The following is a 19234-nucleotide window of genomic DNA, read 5'->3' as shown; positions in this document are numbered from 1 at the left end:
CCCCGGGGAGACACAACGAAGGGTGGGGGCATAACGGAGCGGGGGAGACACCGCCCCCGGAGCCACTGCCCCCGGGGAGACACAACGAAGGGTGGGGGCATAACGGAGCGGGGGAGACACCGCCCCCGGAGCCACTGCCCCCGGGGAGACCCAACCACGGCTCCCTGGGCCAGCCCCTTCATCACCGGGTGCCCCGGGCTCTAGGGGGCCTTGCCCGGTGACCTCTGCTGGTCCTTTCCAGCCTTATCCGTTCTGTGGCACTTTCTTCACAGAAAAAGGGTGATCAGGCACTGGAAGGGGCTGCCCAGGGAGGTGGTGGAGTCCCCATCCCTGGAGATGTCCAAGGAACAGCTGAACGTGGCACTCAGTGCTCTGGGCTGGGGGACAAGGGCACAGGGTGGACTTGGTGGTTTCAGAGATCTTTTCCAACCTCAGTGATTTCTGTGACTGGCAGGTGGGACCTTCACCCTGGGCACAGTGATGAGCCCACGGTCCATAACCAGTTAAAATGGCCCATCTCACACACATCGGGGGGTTGTACAGACCTCTGGTGCCCTTGGCAGTGGGCAGGAGCCCCTGCAGAGGTACAGGGGCTGCACAAGGGGAGGTGCCCAGCTCCCCTGGCCCTACAGCACCCACCCGGCACTGCCCTGCAGGAAGCAGCAGGAGCTTCAGTCTCATCGGATGGCTCAAAGACCAGGAGCAGAGTGTCAGTGGAGCAGCAGCAGAGCAGCACAAGCAGTGGCTGTGCCAGCTCCCACCTGGCATTTGTGCCGATAAAGTCCCAGTTGGTGTTTGCAAGGGATTCACCATCCCCGCAGTGCTTGGCCCTGCCAGCTCAGCATCAGGCAGGCGTGGCTTTGGCAGAGCCAAGCACTGGCTTCTTGGAATTTAGCAGCACCCAAGGACAGGAACAGCCAGTGACTTCACCAGGGCAAGGGCGTAGGAGGCAGGGTGAGCAATCAGGCATCTCCCCTTTTCCTCACAGACTGACAGGCTCCCTCTTTGGGGAGCACCGATTTCTCCTTTTGCAGGGCAGTGGATTGGATCACAGGGTGGTATCTGTGTGTCACGTAATGAAACCGCTCCAGACTTTTTCCACTTCAAGATTCCACTCCAAGACTGGTTTGGGGTTTTTTTTAAGTCTTTGAGGGATTGAACAAAATCGCAAGGATGTAGTTAAGCATTAACTTGCTACTGCCTCCCCTGTAATCATGGAACCAAGCAGACATTCCTGTTCCCCCACTGTAGCAAGTATTATATAATGGCCTCTCTTTTGATACTAAGAAAATATGAGTGTTGTCTCCTACATTTCATAATTTCACAATGTTGGGTTACTCTGTGTTCTTTGGGGCTCATCCAAGCTCAGCTCAAGTGAAGGGGAAAGTTCCTGTGCCTTTCAAACCCCACAAGTCTCCAAGGGAAAAGCATACACAGGAGCGTTCTGGGTGCTTTTGGCTCTTTCATAACCTTGCCGAGACCCACCTGGGCATAGTGTGAGAACTCAGCCAGTCCAGTGCATCTCCTGGGAAAGATTTCCAGCTCCCTGGGGAAGAACAGCAGTCTCTCACATTTGCCATGTCTCAGACTTCCTGAAAGGAAGAGGTGAAAGACAGAAAAGGTCTGTGAGTCTCTGGAAGATAACACCTTACCCAGGATACAGCAGCTCAAGGGCCTTCCTGAGACTCCTGCCTACCCAAATTCATCCCCAGCCAGGCAAGGTAAACTGACACTGTAATTCCTGAGTTTGTTAGCTCAGGCTAATTTCTCATACTCCATGTGCTCCTTATCCCAAGTGAACTGGTGCACAATAAAGCCTATAAGGGTCTTTTATATTGTAGCATTTTTGTATTTGTACACTACTCGTGTTGCATCTCAACATCCTTAATTTAACTCAATGTTCACTGAGCAAAAATGCTCTGTCCTTTCCAGAGCACAAAGGGAATCAGCCATGCTACTATTTACAGGGTAAGTCAGAGCAAGTTAATGCTTAACTATGTTATTGTGATTTTGTTCAGCCCTTCAGGACTGTTTAAAAGCCCATGTGACTGAAGCACAGCTCTCTTCCACCGCATGACTGACGTGTGTTTGGCTCTGCAGTCCCAGTCCCCTGCCCTGTGTCTCGTGCCTGGGTGTCCAGTCCTGCAGCAGAGCACCTGCACTTCTCCAAAGTGCCCAAGTGCACATCCTGTCCTGCACGGCAGGGGAAGGAACTGGGAGGCCAAGAAGGGAGGAGTCCCACGAAACAGGCTCAGGTCAGTGCATTGCTTGGGTAGGAGGTATTTGCCCTTTTGGCTGTTGCCTGCCTACAATGACCAGTGAGTAATGGTTTTTTCCTGAGTCAACTGTGATAATTTAGTGCCATTGAAGTAGTTCAGTTTTCCTCTCCAGGGAAATGAGGAAGAATGAAAGGCATTCTAAGGGGCTGTGGATGACAGGGTTGTTTCCCTCATCCTCTGAGAATGGAATGAGAGGAGCTTTTGAAGACTTTTCTGTCAGGTGTTTTCTGGTGTTTTTAGAATATAGTAAAAGATTTCTAGCACATTTAGACAATCCTAAAATGAAGAGGTGCAGCAAAAGGGAGGCATCTGTATTTGACTTTTGGGGAGGGACAGCGTGGGACAAGGGAGGTACAAGGAGAAGTGCTGGAAGACAGTGTTTGTGAAAGAGAGGGAGATATAACGTAGGTGCAAGTGTTCCAGCTGAGATTTTGAGATGCCCCATGAGGGCATATGGGGTGGCAGATCAGTGTGTGTGTGACTGAAGGGAGAGGCTGCTGCAGCCAGATAAGTTGGGAGCTGTCTTAGGAAAAGGCTCCACAAGGTTGGCCTGATATCACAGGGCTCACCTGCAGCAGTGTTCAGGTATCTCTGGGCGCCTCCTCCACAGATGGTGTCTGATAATTGCAACACGATCCAATCTGCAGTGCAGGAACACACGTTGCCAACACAGGGCCTGCTTTGGGCTGAGGCACTGGCGCTGCAGCTGCCTCCCCCTTCCAGCTGCACCAACAGAGCTCTTCTCCCTCTTATTTGTACCTTTTCCCTGAGGAAGCTGCTTTGCCAGAGGGCGCCACTGATGGCCCATGAGGGCTAGAAACCTGCTGGAGCAAAAGAGATGAAGCGACCCTCAGTAAACTTGCACCAGTCCTGCGTTCAGCTCTGGGCCCCTCACTTCAAAAAGGATGCTGAGGGGCTGGAGCCTGTCCAGTGAAGGGCAGCAAGGCTTGTGGAAGGGAAAACAAGTCTTATGAGGAGCAGCCGAGGGAGCTGGGGCTGTTCAGTCTGGAGAAGAGGAGGTTCAGGGGTGACCTCAGCTCCCTGACAACACGGTGTGCTGAGGTGGGGGTCCATCCCTTCTACCGTGCCTGCAGGGAGAGAGACCAAGGAAATGACCTCAAACTAAGACAGGGGGGATTCAGGTAAAGTATCAGAAAAAAAATTTCCCTGTTAGGATGGTCAGGCATTGGAGTGGGCTGCCCAAGGAGGCGGTGGAGTCACAATCCCTGCGGCTGTTAAAGAGGCGTCTGGATCTGGTGCTGAGCGATGCGGTTTGCTGGTTTAGGGGTTACGGTGGCAGTGCTGGGTTGATGGTTGGACTGAATGATCATGAAGGTCTCTTCCAACCTTGACGATTCTACGATTCTATAATCGTTGGTGGATTTCATGAGGGGAAAATAAAAACCACAGTCCGCGGTGGCTGGCGAACCGCAGGCCGGGGATGAGGCGGGGGACTGGTAGTGAGGGAGAGAGGGAGCCGGGGGCTCGCTGAGGCGGGACCCCCCTCCTCCTCCTCCTCCTCCTCCTCCTCCTTCTCCTTCTTCTTCTTCTTCTCCTTCTCCCCAGCCCCTGCTCCTCCTCCTCCCGCTCCCGCTCCGCGGCTCTGGGCGGGCCCGGCCGTGCGGAAGGGGCGGCCGGAGCGGGCGGCGGAGCGCGCCCAGCGGCGGGAGCGGCGGCTCGGCTCGGCATGGGACGGGACGGGGCGCTGCTGCCGCGGGTACCGGAGGGCCCGGGGCGGGGGATCAGGGTCCCAGGGGCTCGGGGAGGAGGAGCGGGGGTCGGGGCGGAGGGGCGGCCGTGGGTCGGGGTCCCCTCAGGGCCCGCGCGGGGGGCCCCGGGGCGGTGTCGGTCGGTGAGGAGCCGGCGCGGGAGTGGCGCTGCCGAGTCCGGGAGCGGCTCTCGGGGTGTCCCGGGAGGGTCCGTCGGGGTGTCCCGGGAGGGTCCGTCGGGGGTGTCCCTGAGGGTCCGTCGGGGTGTCCCTGGGGGTCCGTCGCCGTGTCCCGAAAGGGTCCATCGGGGTGTCCCGGGGGGATTGTCGGGGTGTCCCGGGGGGCTGCGGGCGCGGCGGTGCCGGGACCCGCGTGAGGCGGTGCCGCTCGCCCCGCAGACCCCGGCGCTCCGCCGGGTGGAGAGGCCGGGGCTGGGAACGGTCCCGGGAGAGTTTTCCCCAAGGGCTGAGGCGCAGCGGCTTTCGAGCACAGCGTGTTCCCAGCCCGGCGTGTCCCGCGGTGCCGGTGGCCGTGTCGCCGGAGGTAACGCCGCTGAAGGATCACCCCTCCTCAGGCTGTGCTGGTTTTGTGACCGCTCCTGCGAGCTGGACCTGCGATTGTCCTCAGTGCAGTTGTGAATGACTATGTGGTCGTGAAAGTAGGATTTAATTTTTTTCCCCGAAGTATTTCTTCGTGAGCAGGAAAGGGAACAGCTTTGGCTGCAAGACTCCTTGTTTCACGGGCAGATGAATTCAAGATTAATTTGAGCATAACCTTGTAAAACTGAGATTGAGTAACAAATGGAATGATTTATGAAGGAGGTGTTCTTGCTGGAGTAATTCTCTCTGCAGGTCATCAGACTCCACTGGTCTCGAGTAACGTAAATATTTTTAAGCTTCAGACTAATTATATTACCTCTGTTTTTCATGCTGAAGAAGGAAACCCTGGGAGATGTGCTGTTTTGTGCTCCCATCTTCCCAGTAAATGCGGGCTAGGGAAGGATCCAAGAGGCAGGTAGTCCCCAGGCTGTTTGCTATTGAAGTGCTGCCTGCAAGGCTGGGTACATTTTCCTTGGTGGTGGTCTCATGCCTTTAGGCCACATGATGTGATGCCTGCTTCGGGAGATAAATCTTCCAAGCACTTACTGAAAATAGCCACCTCTTCTCTTGATTATTCCTTCTGAATCTCCCAAACTTGGTAGATCTGCTCGCACAGGTTGTGTGTGGAGAAGGTATTTTCCTAAGAACTTTGAGGAGATGGTCAGTACTGTTAGACTTCTTTTAGTTCTGCAAAATTATGTATTTAATGTCTGCTGCATACTGAGAAGTTGAAGCAAGAGACAGTGGTGGGCTGCTTGGTTTTTTCCCCGCTGTTTGTGTATCTTGAAATGGTAACACTGTGTATCAGTTGCAACTGATTTATATTTGCCTTAATATAAAATGAAAGAGAAAAGTCGAAGTTCCCTGCTGGCACAAGGCCAGTTTCCATTACCTAGACCTTTGCAACCGCTGTCATGTGTCGTATTATTTTGTGCTGCTAACTTGCACCGAGGTGCAGTGTTAAAGGTAGCTGCGGGCAAAGTGCCTCAAATTACAGCTGACCAACGTGTGACTGCCAAACACTGCAGAGATTCACTGCAAAAGCATCTACTTCATTTCCTTCAGCTGCAACCTGTGGAGCAGGTGATGAATAATGTGGTTCAGGCAGCTCAGAAAGCTCTGTGGTGGAGCCCTGCGGTCTGACGCTCGCTGCTGGTAGCCCTGGAGGTATAAATATGATGCTGCACAGTGGAATTTGTTTTCCCTTTCTTTTGAGGGGTGGGGTGAATGTTGGTTGGTTGTTTTTTTGGTTTTAGTGAGGACAGTTCTCCGTGAGGGAACTTGTTCCCTCTTGAATTACACAGAAAACCTGACTGCGGGTAACTCTGGACTTGGTACCTCCTGATGGAGGAGAGAGGTTGTTTTGCCTTTGTTGTGTAAATGTTTTCCAAGACTGATTTGACTTAAATGCCTGTGTGCTGTTCTTCCCCATAAGACCAGGCTTTCTCCTGTTACAATGAACTTTTCTGAAGGTTAAATTAGAGCTTAGCTCCTGCGCTCCAATTCTGTCAGAAACCGGACAGTAAAGTAGAACTGTGGGAGGAAGGGAATTTTCTCATCCATAGTTAAGGTAGTTGAGTGCTGTCATAAAGAACTGTTGTCATGTGTGTTAAGGGACAAGAGTCTTCTACCAGACTTCACTGCTCTATTTCCTCTGCTGCTTCTGTCCCTGGATCTGGTTTGTGGAATTTCTGCTGTACGACTGTCAGGGCAGTTGTGATTCAGCAGGCGCTTTGCTTAGACCATATGAAACACTCTGTAATGTCAAATACTTTAGAAAATCAGGCCTTGAGCAACAACACCTGATGTAGTCCCTTTGCGGTGTAAAATGAGGATAACACTGGAAAATAAGTCAGTGTTTGAGTAGCATGTAAATACTCTACTGATGGAGAAATTAATAATTCTGATTGCAGAGTAGTGTATGAATAGGATGCAGGAGGCAATACCAGAGGTCACACATGTAAAACACAGGCTAGTTAAAAATGACAGTTCAATGAACATGCAGCTTCGTGAATGTGACTTGGCTGTTCACCTAAAATAAGGGAGGCTTTACATTTGTCTGGTTTTCAGTTTGTTTTTTTCCTGTGTGTATCGCTTGTCTTTTTAACCTGGTTCTGTTTGAATACACATGGAAAAGAAACAAATGGAAGATTTTATTTGTTTTGTAAAGCCCCCTGAGTTAGTAAAGATACAGGGGAAATTACTTCCTCTGTCTTACCGGGGTGACAGGCTAAAACACCCTTAATTTTCCTTGGGAGAGGAAAGGGAGTAGAAAAGTTGTGCTCCCTTAAATCCTGTGTTGCTTTGATCTCACCGGTCTGTGCCTCTGGGGTGGCTCACGGAAGGCACAGCAGAAGGAGCTGTAGCAGTGCCAGACTCGTTGGATGCCAGGACGTGCTGCACCTTTTGGTGTAATTTGTTACATTTCAACAGCTGCTCCTCTTCCCGGGGCGAGAGGGAGCCAGGCAGGAACGGGCTTGTGGAAGGTGTGACTGCAGGGAATGACTGCCTGCTCCGTGCTCCTGGGATTGTGCCTGGAGGAGGGATGGCAGTGCAGCACCCAGCCAGAGCTCATTGCTGACCCAGGGAAGAGCTACAGTGCTCCAGCTGGGAACCGCCCTGGAGAAATGGCCTGTCACCTCAGACAGAGAGAACTCGACCCAAATCCTGAATGCCTGAGGACCTGAGTGAGTAAAGAGCAGTGTGAGAGAGAAGTCATGAAGAGGTTGGATAGGACAGCAATGAGAAATGCATGAGCTCTGAATAGATGGGCAGTGAAGGAAAACAATTTTTTGTTTTAGTTGTTATTAAATTAAGAATGTATTTTCCTCTGCAGATCACTAGCACGTGGCTAGTTTGCTACAGGGGAAATGGAACTTCCAAATAAGTTTCCTGAGATGGTTTCAGGGAATCTGTAGATTGTAACCTCAGTATCAGCAAGGTCAATGACTGAGGGAATGCTGTCTTGGACACAACTCTTCCTTTGTTGTTTTAACACAAATCAGTAAAATCACTGTAATTTGTGTAAAGCAATTGGATACTATTAATACTAAATTAACATTCCAGGGAAAATAAATGTATCTTGCTAATATGAAATTATCTCTTTCCATATAAGCTTATAAACAGCCAGGAGACGCATTACTTAACCAAGCAGGCTTTCTGACCTCTGCTCTGAGCCTTGCTAATTATGTGCTTTTGGAGCTTGTTCACCTCCAGTGTTTTGCTGGTTGGTCACCTCATTTTCTGTCAGCATGTCAGAGCTCAGGCTTTAACATTGTTTTTACTCGTGCCTTGCTAAGCTTCATGTTTGTTAATGTACTGGGGGCCTGCTAAGTGAGAGAGGTTAAAAGGGGGTTCTACACAGACACGGGGCTGGAACAATTATTAGTTGGCAAAGTATTTATGCATAATGGGTTGGCATTATGTGGAAAACTCGTGTGAGCTTTTACTCTCTTGGTGTCTCATCTGTATAACTGGAAACCAGTCTCATGGGGCACAAATTCCTGTCTGGTCAGTTTTAGTTCCAAGACTGTGCAAACAGAAAGTTGAAGAAAGGTATTTCAGAAAAGCTGAAAAGGGTGACAGCTTTCTTGATATTATTAACCACCTCCTCTGCAATGACAGGCTTTGCACAGCCCATCCATCAGTGCTGCACAGCAGAGTTCTGGTGTGCTTGTGTTCAAGGACCTGTGTGGGGGTGTTTGTGAAGAGGATAGAGGCACTGGAATATTGGATTACCCTGTGACTTAACCTGAAGGAATTGCACTGAGTAATACTGCATTCACTGGTGGCTAGTCAGTAACTTAGAACAATAGTTTAAGGTCTAGTGCCAGGTTTATTTTTAAAGGCCAGTGCAGACTGTTATTATTGATACTAGCCAAAATCCGAGTGCTGGGCTCGCCTTACGCTGCTGCTGGAAATGCAGAGGTTGTATTTAAGTTAGTGTTGGGGGATTTTTTTTTTAGGGTAAATCTCTCACAACAGATTTCCTACTGTAAAACTGGACTTCTCCGAGCCTACACTGACTGCAGAGCAGTGTTAACCACCCTGCCAGGGCCGGTGATTCTCAAGGTCATGTGTGCCTGGAAGCCTGGCTTGATAAGTGCTCCCCTTGCAGTGACCCCCACGGCTCACTGAGGGAATGCTCAAGTGCAGCTACAGCTGGTAAAGTTCGATGCTCTGAGGCTCCTTGACAAGAAGGCACAAGAGACAAACAAGCAAGAATTCTGCTGTCTCTGGATTTTCAGGGAGAGGTTAACAAAGGACTTTGTTAATGCCTCTCACAGGAAATGAACTGCCATGGAATAGGAGCGTAGCTTTTCCGGTAATTAATACCTGGAAAGGTGTGGGAAGGACTGTCAGCTGTTCCAGTGAAGAGTGATCACTGGTGCAATCCCAAGGGGATCTGTGTTCAGGCTTGTGATTTCAGCATGGCCTGGAAGAGAGGCTGAGTAATGAAGTGACAGTATATGCTGAAAAACACGGAATTCAGGGAGCAGAAACAAGAGCTGGCTGGAGTTACAGAAGGTTCTTGCAATACTTGGTTGTAGGCAAGTGGTACTTGATAACAGTGGATGTAAAATAATGTGCACAGGGATAAACAACTGTGTCTGTGCAGTGATGAGCTCATGGGAATCTGTGCCCTTCAGGAAAGAGATCTTTTAAGTAATGCAGATAAAACTTGGTGAAACTCAGCAGCAGACAAAAAAAAAGTAAAAAGGCAAATAGAAATGACAGATCTCTAAGAAAAGGAGAGGGAGCAAAACAAAATGCCATGCTGTAAATCCGTGATGGTTTTGTGTAATGAATGACATACCCCTTCAAAAGTTAGGGGCAGACACACTCCCCTCACCAAAGAGTTGTAGTTAAGATCAAGGAAAAGCACCTGATTGAAGAGCTTATGTAAAAACAGCAACCAAATAAACTGGAGCTTAGCCTGGAAAATACATGGATGATAAGAGGAGGGTTTGTGATAGCAATCTGCAACCATGGGGGTATGAAGTAATTGTTCCCTGTTTATTTTGTCACCCCAACACAGCAAGAACGAAAGGGTATCAAGTGGTGCCCATGCAAAAGGTGGTAGCTTTTGACAGAGGAGGTGTTAAAACGTGGGCTCTTGGTTTCCCAGAACCTTTCTGTGTCCATGTCATCCCTTGATGGGACATTTCACAGGTTTGCTCTGTTTGTGTTTGTTTAAACCTGCTTCTGGTGGCATTGATCACCTGGTGGTTATGTTGGAGGAGAAGGTGAACAGTCAGACCCCTCTACCCTTTCCATGCCACCCATGATTTTGTAGATTGTCGTATTCTTCTGAAGTCACCTCTTTTCCAGTCTGAGGTGCCTGATCCTGCTCCCTCATTCCTCACAGACAAGCTCTTCAAGACCTTTGGATCATCTCTGAACCCTTCTTCTGAGGCTGTATGAAAATCACTCTAAGAGTGTATGAAAATCACTCTTGCAGAGTGTTCTCTCAGTAGGTCCCTGCACAGTTTCCAAAGGACAATAGTAGCTTTGTTTCCTCTTGGAAGACAGGTAGGAAGAGGGACAGAATGTATGAATTAACCCAGGTGCTTATGCCAGCAGACATTTGAGAATGTGTTATCTGAAAACAGTGAGGCTTGGAAGGGGAAAGCACTGCACAGGGATAATACTGACTTTTGAAAGGCAGTTCAAAGATTAATTTCTGCTTGTGGTTCTCATCTGATTAATTTCTGCTTGGGGGTTGTGCCCAGCTTGGGTTCCTGTGTCTTAAAGTGTGTAGTTGAACCAGAAGAGCTTATGAGAGCAGCAGTGGAAGTGATGCAAGGTGCAAAGTGGCTTCTGCACACCAACAGCTGGGTAAGCGAGGGCTAATAATCCCAGGAAAGAGGAGGCAGAGGGACATGGAATTGTGTAAATTCAGGAATGCTGTGGACAATGTGCAGTGCAGGTCTGGTGTTTGTGCTCTCTCTCAGAAAAAGATCCTGACATATTGGAGCTTGTGAGCAACACAGTTGAAAGGGGTGGTAGGTGCTGGAATGTCTCCTCAGAAGATCCTCTGGATGCAAAATATTTCTGTTGAATCTGGGGGGTGCTCAAGCACACAGGAGGCAAATCCTCTGAAGGTTAGTAAGTGCTCAGAAAGCACATCCAGCTGCACAGTTCTCCAGAACTGCAAGCAGCTGGAGGCCAGGAGAGCACTCCTAGGAAATATCGTGTGTCTTTCTAATACTATTCCTTGAGCATTGGCATTTGGCCACTGTCAGAGACAGACACAGTTTTTCCTGTGTTCTTGTGTCATCCTAAGGGATGGGATTCATCTGATGTAACTGGTCATCTCAAAATGAGATTGGTTTTTAAGTTCAGTGGGTTGATTTTTGGTTTTGAGGTGCCTGCCTCTCTGCATTGCCTACACACAGCACCTAACACTTCACTGCTGTGTGGGTGAGGGAGAGGAATCCCACCCCTTCTATGTGTTTTGTAAGAACAGGAGCAAATTACACACAGAAAATAACTTATAGCAAAGACTCTGGAGACACCTCTCTTCCAGACTCTCCCTGGCAGTTTTGTTAAAGGCTAAGAGGTGATTTGATTATAGTGTGTCAGTATTTGTGGGTGAGGAAATTTGTTTTCCTGAAAGCCTTTTTAATTTAGCACAAGAAAGTGGGATAGCTGTTTGCTGGAACCTGGTGTGGAACACACTCAGATGGGAAATAATGACCCCTTTTCTAGAGTGCATGTAAGTAAATATTGAAGCACTTGAGGCTATGAAGGAGTTCCTCTGGTTCAAACAGGAGTGCTCAGTCCGAGCGGGTCACATCCTCTGACCTGGGTTAGGAGGCAAGGCAGGATTTGTTGCCATCCCAGTTTGTTGCAGTCTCTGAAGCACAGACTGGAGCTAAAAGCCCTTGGAACTGAACTCTGGTTGCCTCGGCAGTGTCAGTGGTATCAGCCCCTCTGATCCCAAAACTGTACAGGTGTAATTGTGAGCAGTTTGTTTTACTGTACCTGAAATGTGCAGCAAATTTCTGCTGGTCGTGAGAGTTGTAAAGTTTAGCACAGCTGCAGTTCCCACCTAAGTCCCATGTACAAAAAAGTTCTGCTACCACTGAGGACATCAAAGTATGTAAGTATGTAAGAAGTACAGAACAGAGGAGCAACTCAGATGGTTAGATTTTTTTTTTCTCTGATCTTCAGTATAGGAAGAAATGCTACTCTTTTTAGTCTCCTGTTCATTTTTGAAGGTAATTAATTGTGCAAGTGATAGCAAATTGTAAATCAGTTCCTTTGACAGGGTTCAAAATCATTTATTAAATGTCTAGTTGTAAAATTTCTGCTTAATTCAGCAGAAGTGGATTTGTCATAAAAATTCATTTGAAAGAAGGCATTGCTTTGTTATTTGCCCACATCTGTCTTCTGGAATCAATAGAGTTTGCTCCGAAATCTGCTTTGTTCAGTACACTCTAAACAAAAATCAAGCATTTCTAAATAAGAGGATGCACTTAAAATTTGCTTTTTGGCACCCTGAGATCCTTTAAGAGGGTAATACCTGACACCTGATTACAGAGGTGAGGTGACACTTCTGAAACTGTGCTGGGGACTGTCCAAGAGGCAAACCTGTTGTTCTGTCTTTGTTTCCTTTTGCAAGAGAACCCAACTGGAGGTTGATCTTCCACGGACACGAGCAGTTGCACAGTGATCCTGTGCCGTGTCCTGGTGTGGGAAGGGCTGGTTTGCTCCATGCTGTGTGTTATGGTGGTTTCTAATTTCTGTTGCTAGTGCTCAAGATAAGGGTTCAAGAAGATTTTGGCTGAATTTGAGGCTTTCAGGGGCACTAGAGCCATGTCCTGCAGCTTTTTCTAGACTTCAGTTTGCAAGTCAGTCAAGCACTGGCTGACAGTCCCCATCCAAACAGATTGTCATTGTTCAGTTATTGAACTCCTGCATAATCTTTGCATGAATAGGATTTCTTGTGTGTCTTATAGAATAACCTTTTATATCATTAGTATCTGCAATAATTTTTTCCTTTGCAAAGTGATTCATGTCATCTTGCAGATAGGACAGATATAAAGCATTATTCTGCAGTCCCACAAGAAGCCCTATTCATGGACAGTTTGTGTTGTGGAGCCAGTCCTGTCTCCTCAGGGCTGGGCTTGGTTTCATGGCAGCAATCCCAGTCACAGAACCTTTCTGCAGTGTTTCTCAACTGGGGGCTGTCCCACAGTCAAACTGGAAGGAAGTGGCTGCCTGGAAAGAACCAAGTAGGAAAGTTTCTTGGTGCATTTGGTCTTTTCATTCTACTCCTAAATAGTAGGTTTTAGCCACCCACCAGAAGTCCCAACAAAAGCCCAGTCAAGCTCAGCTTGAGGCCAGGTTCCCAGATCTGGGAACAGGGATACTCTTAGGTTTTGTCCTCACTAGGTTTACGTGCTGGATCATGTTCAATGGATCCCTCTCAAATAAAGCTGCGAGCTGGGCATGTGCTACCTGGGTCAAGGCAATGGGAAAATAAGAAAAATAGTTTCTACTCTGCACCTGTAAGGATTTGTGCTACTCCGGCCCTGGAAGAACCTGAGCATGTTTCTGCAGACAGTGATAATAAAGCAATTAGTAAATAACCACTGAGGAGACAGCAGTAAAACTGGCTGAAAAGAGGATGTTGGGGTTTTGCTTCTGATTGTTTGATTATTCTCTGACACAGCAGTAAAAGGTGCCGACAACAGAGGCAGGAGGGAGCGATCCTGTGTTGGCCTTGGCAAGTTGGTGTTTGGATTATGCTGGTTTGTGATTGTACCAGAGGAACACAGGCAAAATGGAAAGGGATTAGAGAGTGCAGCAAGCATTGCATAAACACCTGAAATTATTTGGGAGATATGGAGATGGTGGGAAGAGTGTTCTTGTTGGGCATAGCTGGGAATACAAATTTCAACTGAAAAAAAAGGGGAATCTAGGAGACCTTTTCGTTGAAGGACTTGTGGAATAATTGTACAGATGCAAAAAGCTTCAGTGTTTGAAGGTGGCTTAAAGGATTGGAGAAACTGGCTTAGTCACAGTGGAAGGGGTGGGTGTGTAGGGAGATTACCCTTGGAGTGATATAGGAGAGGGAGACTGAATCTGATACATTATTACTCTAATTAAGGAATAACTTAATCAAGGTGTAATTATTTCCCAAATTAGGTATAAACCCAAACTATTCTTTGTTGGTAAAAGGAAGACCAGTCTGTCTGAATGACACAGAGGAGGAAGGAGCCCTGAGGAGGTCCCATGCCTTTTTGGAAGCAATATTAATTTTTCATCAAACCTGCTGTCCTGAAGGCCTCTACTTTCTCTAAATATTATTTAACATTTATTTCAGGGAATGCAGAAGGCTTGTTTGTAGTTGATGGATGCTCAGAAAAAAAAAAAAAAGCAGCAGACCTCTTACCTTGGATGTGTTAGAGGGAATCTGGGGATCGTTGGGCTTTTTGGAGACCTGGAGCACAGGTTTTCCTGTCTGAACAAAGCCCGTTAAGGCATTGGGGAGCCAACAGTGCTGTTTTAAACTGTGGCTCTGGTTCAGCAGAGGGTTTAGCACACGTGGTGGTGAAGCCTGAGAGCAGTGACTGGAGGGTGTGGAGTCTCTCCCTGGGTTTGTGTGGGTGGTGTGAGCACCCCGGGGGCTGAAAACGGTTGCGCTGCTGCCCTTTATCATCCCCTGGCACCTGAGTGAGGGCTGTGGCTGGGGCACACCTCGCACACCTCATACACCTCATAGCTCTGCTCAGCCCTGGGGAGGCCCTCCCCTGCCAGGGGGCTCTGGGGCAGTGCCAGGGGGTGGAGAGGGAGCAGGACAGGACAGGAGGAGCTGAGGAGCAGCACCCGCGGTGTTCGGTGGGCAGGTGGCAGCGTGTTCAGATCCCAGCAGGGCACTGGGAGCAGTTACTGCATCCTGAATCAACTGCTTCAGTGCTTTATATCACCCAAAATGTCCTTGCCTTTGCCTGGGCCATTGGACAGCGTCGCACTGAGCAGACAGGGCACATCACAAACCCATCAAACACTCTTCAATCTGTGCCTCTCAGTTTCAGGTTAAGGCTTTACAATGTGAACGTTTAGACTTGTGCTGTGGCCAGTTGCTAATTAGAACAGCCCCAAGCTCTTCAGGCACTTCCCTTCTGTGTGGTGTGTTTGTACAGGCTTTCAGCTAAAGGAGGTGGGATGGAACTGCAGGGAGGGCAGTGCTTTCATCAGGTGCAGGGCTGGCCTTTCACACAGGGAAGTATTTACCTTTGAAAAAACCAAAATAAACCCATGCTGTGATGTGACTTAGCTGGGATATAATCATGGTTTATGAAATAGATTTCTGTTTGCACAGGAATAGAAGGTGCTCAGAATTTCGTTGGGGTGTTTTAATTTGAAGCGTTAAAGAAAGATGAATCTATGTCTAAATTTCAAGACCCTTAAATCTGAGATTTCCTATCTTTTCATAACAAAGTCAGACAGCTTTTTCTTTCTGGTGCAGTTCTGACTGATGGTAGGAGATGCAGCTGGAAATGGCTGTGCTAAGTGTAAAACGCTCAATTCCTAGTTTTCATAGGCTTAACCTTTATACAAATGTTACTATCCTTGATGTCTACTCCAGTGGACTTATTGTATTAACTGTGCTGCTATTTATGGGTTGTAAGAGGAAGGGAAACAGTTATTCCTCCTTAAAATATTTTGCCATGGTCCCAGAGACCTTGGTGAAAGGCTAATGGAAGCCAGGGTGGCCTTTCCTAAAGGCCCTGCATTCTTAGAGCCATTCAGCTACTTTGCTGCAGGCTGTTTGCAGCTTTTTATAATCCAGAGAGCTTGGAAATCCTGAAAGTGCCTTTCTCTACTGCCCTGTGCCTTATCTTTAGAATCAGAAATTCACAACAGGATCAAAATGTTTTGCTCTGTTAGAATTAAAGGTAGTGTTTTGCTCGGTCTGGGGAAGGAAAAAAGCAAGCCTGAAAAAAATTAGTGAGTGGCTAAAATAGAGCTGTTAAAATGGCAGCACATAGACAGGCTGTGTATAAATATAGGCCAGCTCCTCAGCACTGCTCTTATATGGGAGATGTGAGGGAGGGAAGAATATCAGCCTGCTCTCCCTCTGTGCAGCGGGTGTTGGTGGTGTGCTCTGTGCCACACGTTTGGTAGCAGACAAGGCTGCAGAATCCATGGCCATGATAATGACTCTCACCTTTGTTTCTGTTGCAGGGACCTGCACTGCCAGTGTGAGAGGGGACTCTCAAAGGCATACCTGGATTTTTTGTCTGTACCTGCTGCTTGATTGTCTGCCTTTTACTGACCCGCCTGAAAAGAGAGAAGAGGGGTCGAACAAAAACCATTGACTTGTCACTTGTGCCTAAGAACTGGCTGGATTTTATGGCACCTGCTGGAGAGGGCACCTGGACCCTTGGAAATGGAGCAGCTGATGCTGCACCTCTGCTGAGCAAGGCTTTCTGCTTGGAGTACAAGGATCAAGTTGCCTTAAGCCAAACCATATGAAAGTTGCACCAAGTGTTGTAACTGTACCTCCAAACCCTCTCCAGACTTCTCCAGGCAGGAGCTCCTCACGTAGTTTGGATGTTCCCAATTGACATTTGAATGTTTTCATCCAGCCTGGTGTGGCTGTGAGAGCTGGGGGTGAACTTTTCCCTGGGAAGTTCATGGTGAGTTTTGAAGCCTCACTTCCCAGCGTGGTCTGTGCCATGGCAGCGACCTACAGGCTGCTGGTGAGCTCTGTGAACTGCTACAGCAGTGTGGTGATAGACCAGCACTCCCAGCACACCGTGCACCACTGCACGGGCACCTGCCAGGTGTTCAGGCGCGGGGTGACCTGCATAGTCGCCCACCACAGTGTCTGTGCAGAGCTCAGTGTCCAAGATGCCAACCTGGACCATAAAATTCCTCTTCCTGAAAACGGACTCGCCTTGTCTGGAAATGAGGACTATCACCAAATCCTCCCAAATAACCCAAGGATCAAAAAGGGCTCTTCAGTGCAAGCCTCCAGCAGTTTAAAGGACATTACTGGTGAGGCAATAAACCTTGCCAGTGGTAAAATAAAGGAGTTCTCCTTTGAAAAGCTCAAAAACTCCTCCAGTCATGTGGCCTACAGAAAGGGAAGGAAGGTTCGGTCAGAATCCTTCAGCAGACGATCCTTTGACTTTGACTTGATTTATGGGCACCTCAACAATGATGAGAACTGCCCTCCATGTGGCTTTTTGCAGAGCCCCTCCCCTGTGGAGAAGTGGCAGGAGGGCAGTGATGCTCCAGAAGTCACCGTGAGCCCCGTGGCTCCCTTCTGCCCTCATGCCTTCTCCGAAGAAAACTTCATTACCCAGATTTTGGAAAAACACAAGCTAGATGGTTCTTCTGGTGGGGATATCAAGGTGTGCTTGGACATCTTGCTCAAGTGCTCAGAGGATCTGAAGAAGTGCACGGACATAATAAAACATTGCATCAAAAGGAAGTCTGCAGACAGCGTGGGTGGGGGGAACAGCAGCGACCCCCTGCCCAGTTCAGAAATGATATACATGAACCTGATGACCAGGTTTTCTTCCTACCTGAAGAAGTTGCCCTTGGAGGTGAAGCCCCCGGGGCAGAGGGAGGCGAGTGACTGGGCAGAGCTGGTGAGCTGCTTCCATGGCTTGCAGCAGAGCCCCTTCGCCCCGGTGTTCGGGGATGAGCAGCCGCCCCGCTATGAGGACATTATCCAGCTGCCATCCTCCAGTGCAGGTCCTCTGGCTCTGCCAGGAGATCAGGGGGAGCCAACAAGCACCTCTCAGTCCCTCCACACAGGTACTGTGGCCTTTACCCCCACCTCCCCTCCCAGTGCCCCCCAGAGCAGTGTGAGAGCTGGGACAGACTCTCTACCTCAGCCAGCGGCCCCGAGCCCCCCCGACGGCGAGGTGCTGTACATCGAGGAGGAGGCTGATGGGGACAGAACAGCAGGGAAAGGGCAGAGGGCAGAGCACAGAGGGGGCTGGCAGAGTATGGAGCACAGCTCCCAGCGAGCTGCTGGTTCAGATGGACCTGCTGATGCTCAAGCAGAGCGTGCCCGGGTGGGAGATGCCGAGCTCTGCCCTGCTCCCGAGGACACGACTCCTTTAACACCACCCTTGGATTCAGTGCTGCACGGGGCCCAGGCTGGTGTCCCCAAAGGAGCCCAGACGTGCAGTAGGGTGGACAAGGAGGAGATAGACAAACTGCTGCTGGACTTGGAGTGCTTCTCCCAGAAAATGGAGAGCACTTTGAGGGAACCCCCTCGGAAGCAGGGCGAGCCTGCGGGCGTGCAGGTGTTGGGCAGGCAGGGGAGGCAGGTTCCACCTCTGGCTCTGGAGGCCAAAAGTAAACCTGCTGACCCCCCTTCTTCTCTGTCAAAAATCATGGAAACCAATGGTCACAAAATGGAAGAGGATGACAAAGCCTTTTTACTGCGGATCCTGGGAAGCATTGAGGACTTTGCCCAGGAGCTGGTGGAATACCAGACAGGCAAGGGGAGCTTGTCCAAGGAGAAGGAAGTGATGCAGATTCTTCAGGAAACTTTAGCAACTCCTTCACAGTCCCTCCTTGCAGGGAAAAAAAGCCATGCTGGGGCTGCCTGCAGAGACTCTGTTCCAGCCTCAATTCAGCAGGCCCCAGAGGTGATTAAGGTAAGAGAACTGAACTTCTGAGGGGACAGTGAGTAAAACAAACGTGGGGAAGTGTGGAAAAAAAAAATACATCTGCTAAGTGATTCATTGTACTTTGGATGCTGCAGTGTGGAATGATGTGTTCAACCTGGCAGAAATGTAGCATTTACTGAAATACAAACAAAAAAAGGAAACTAAAGCCCCATAGCAAACAAAATAGGCCTTGATGGGCAGTTTCAGCTTTGAGCTTGAGCCTTTCCTGCTGGTGGTGCTCCTGTAGGCTGGCTGTGGTGTAATTGGGTTCTATATAGTAGAGGGTAGTAATAATTACTTTAATAAGTACTTTACTTCTGGGATCAGGTATTGATTGGGCTGCCTCTCACCGGTTCAGGGAGATCTGAGTGTTCTATCTCTCCCTTTCCCATCTTGGAGCAGACTTGTCCTCTTCATCACTAGTTCCTAAAGAGGGAGATCCTCCATGGCACAAAAGGCAAATCCAGGAAGATTTAATTTTCTTTTCCCTGTCCACCATGGAGTCATGGTGGAGTCTGCATGGCTTGTATCTCTCAAATGAGGAGTAGGTTTTCCCAGGAAAAAGGGTCTTTAGAGGGAAGCCGAGGCTGGCTGTCCAGCACTCAGTGTTTTCATTTGGTAACAACTGCCAGATTTCAAGAGAACTTGTTGCCATTATTCCAAGCATTCATTAGGTGTAGAGAGGACTGTCCAAAGTTTCCAAAATGCACCTTCCACACAGGCACTGAAAGAGTGCCCAGGATATCAGTGAACTTTCACAGCTCCTTCCAGTTGGAGCACGATGTGCATGTTTTGAAAACTGTCCACTTTCCCCAAAATACAGGTATTTGGTGCAGTTCTGAAAGGGGATGGGTAGGGTGTGTCTGACCCTAAATGACAGTGCTGAGATCTTTTTAGATGAGACTGAACAAGTGTTTCTATTGTTGCTCTGGGCAACTTTGCTCACGGGAAATGGTGGGCATAACCTTGTCTGATACTTCCAGCAAGGGAAAGAGTCT

General features: G+C 48.9%; 1 protein-coding gene across 2 annotated transcripts in view; it reads left to right on the top strand.

Moving 5' to 3' along the window:
- Positions 1-379: 379 nt before the first annotated feature.
- PPP2R3A (protein phosphatase 2 regulatory subunit B''alpha) overlaps positions 380-19234 on the top strand; it is a 56660-nt gene continuing 37805 nt past the window's right edge. Inside the window, exons 1-3 of one of the 2 annotated variants that reach the window (XM_017826323.1) lie at positions 380-1721; positions 2019-2255; positions 15787-18224. In XM_017826323.1, coding sequence (XP_017681812.1) covers positions 16239-18224 — 1986 coding nt within the window. In that variant the 5' untranslated portion in view covers positions 380-1721; positions 2019-2255; positions 15787-16238. Of the gene's footprint in view, positions 1722-2018; positions 2256-3931; positions 3997-15786; positions 18225-19234 lie in introns of those variants that run through there. The other variant, XM_017826324.1, reaches the window with a different exon arrangement.

Source organism: Lepidothrix coronata, unplaced genomic scaffold (genome assembly GCF_001604755.1).
Source record: "Lepidothrix coronata isolate B3197 unplaced genomic scaffold, Lepidothrix_coronata-1.0 Scaffold125, whole genome shotgun sequence".
Lineage (NCBI taxonomy): Eukaryota > Metazoa > Chordata > Aves > Passeriformes > Pipridae > Lepidothrix > Lepidothrix coronata.
This window is presented reverse-complemented; position numbering and strand designations above follow the sequence as displayed.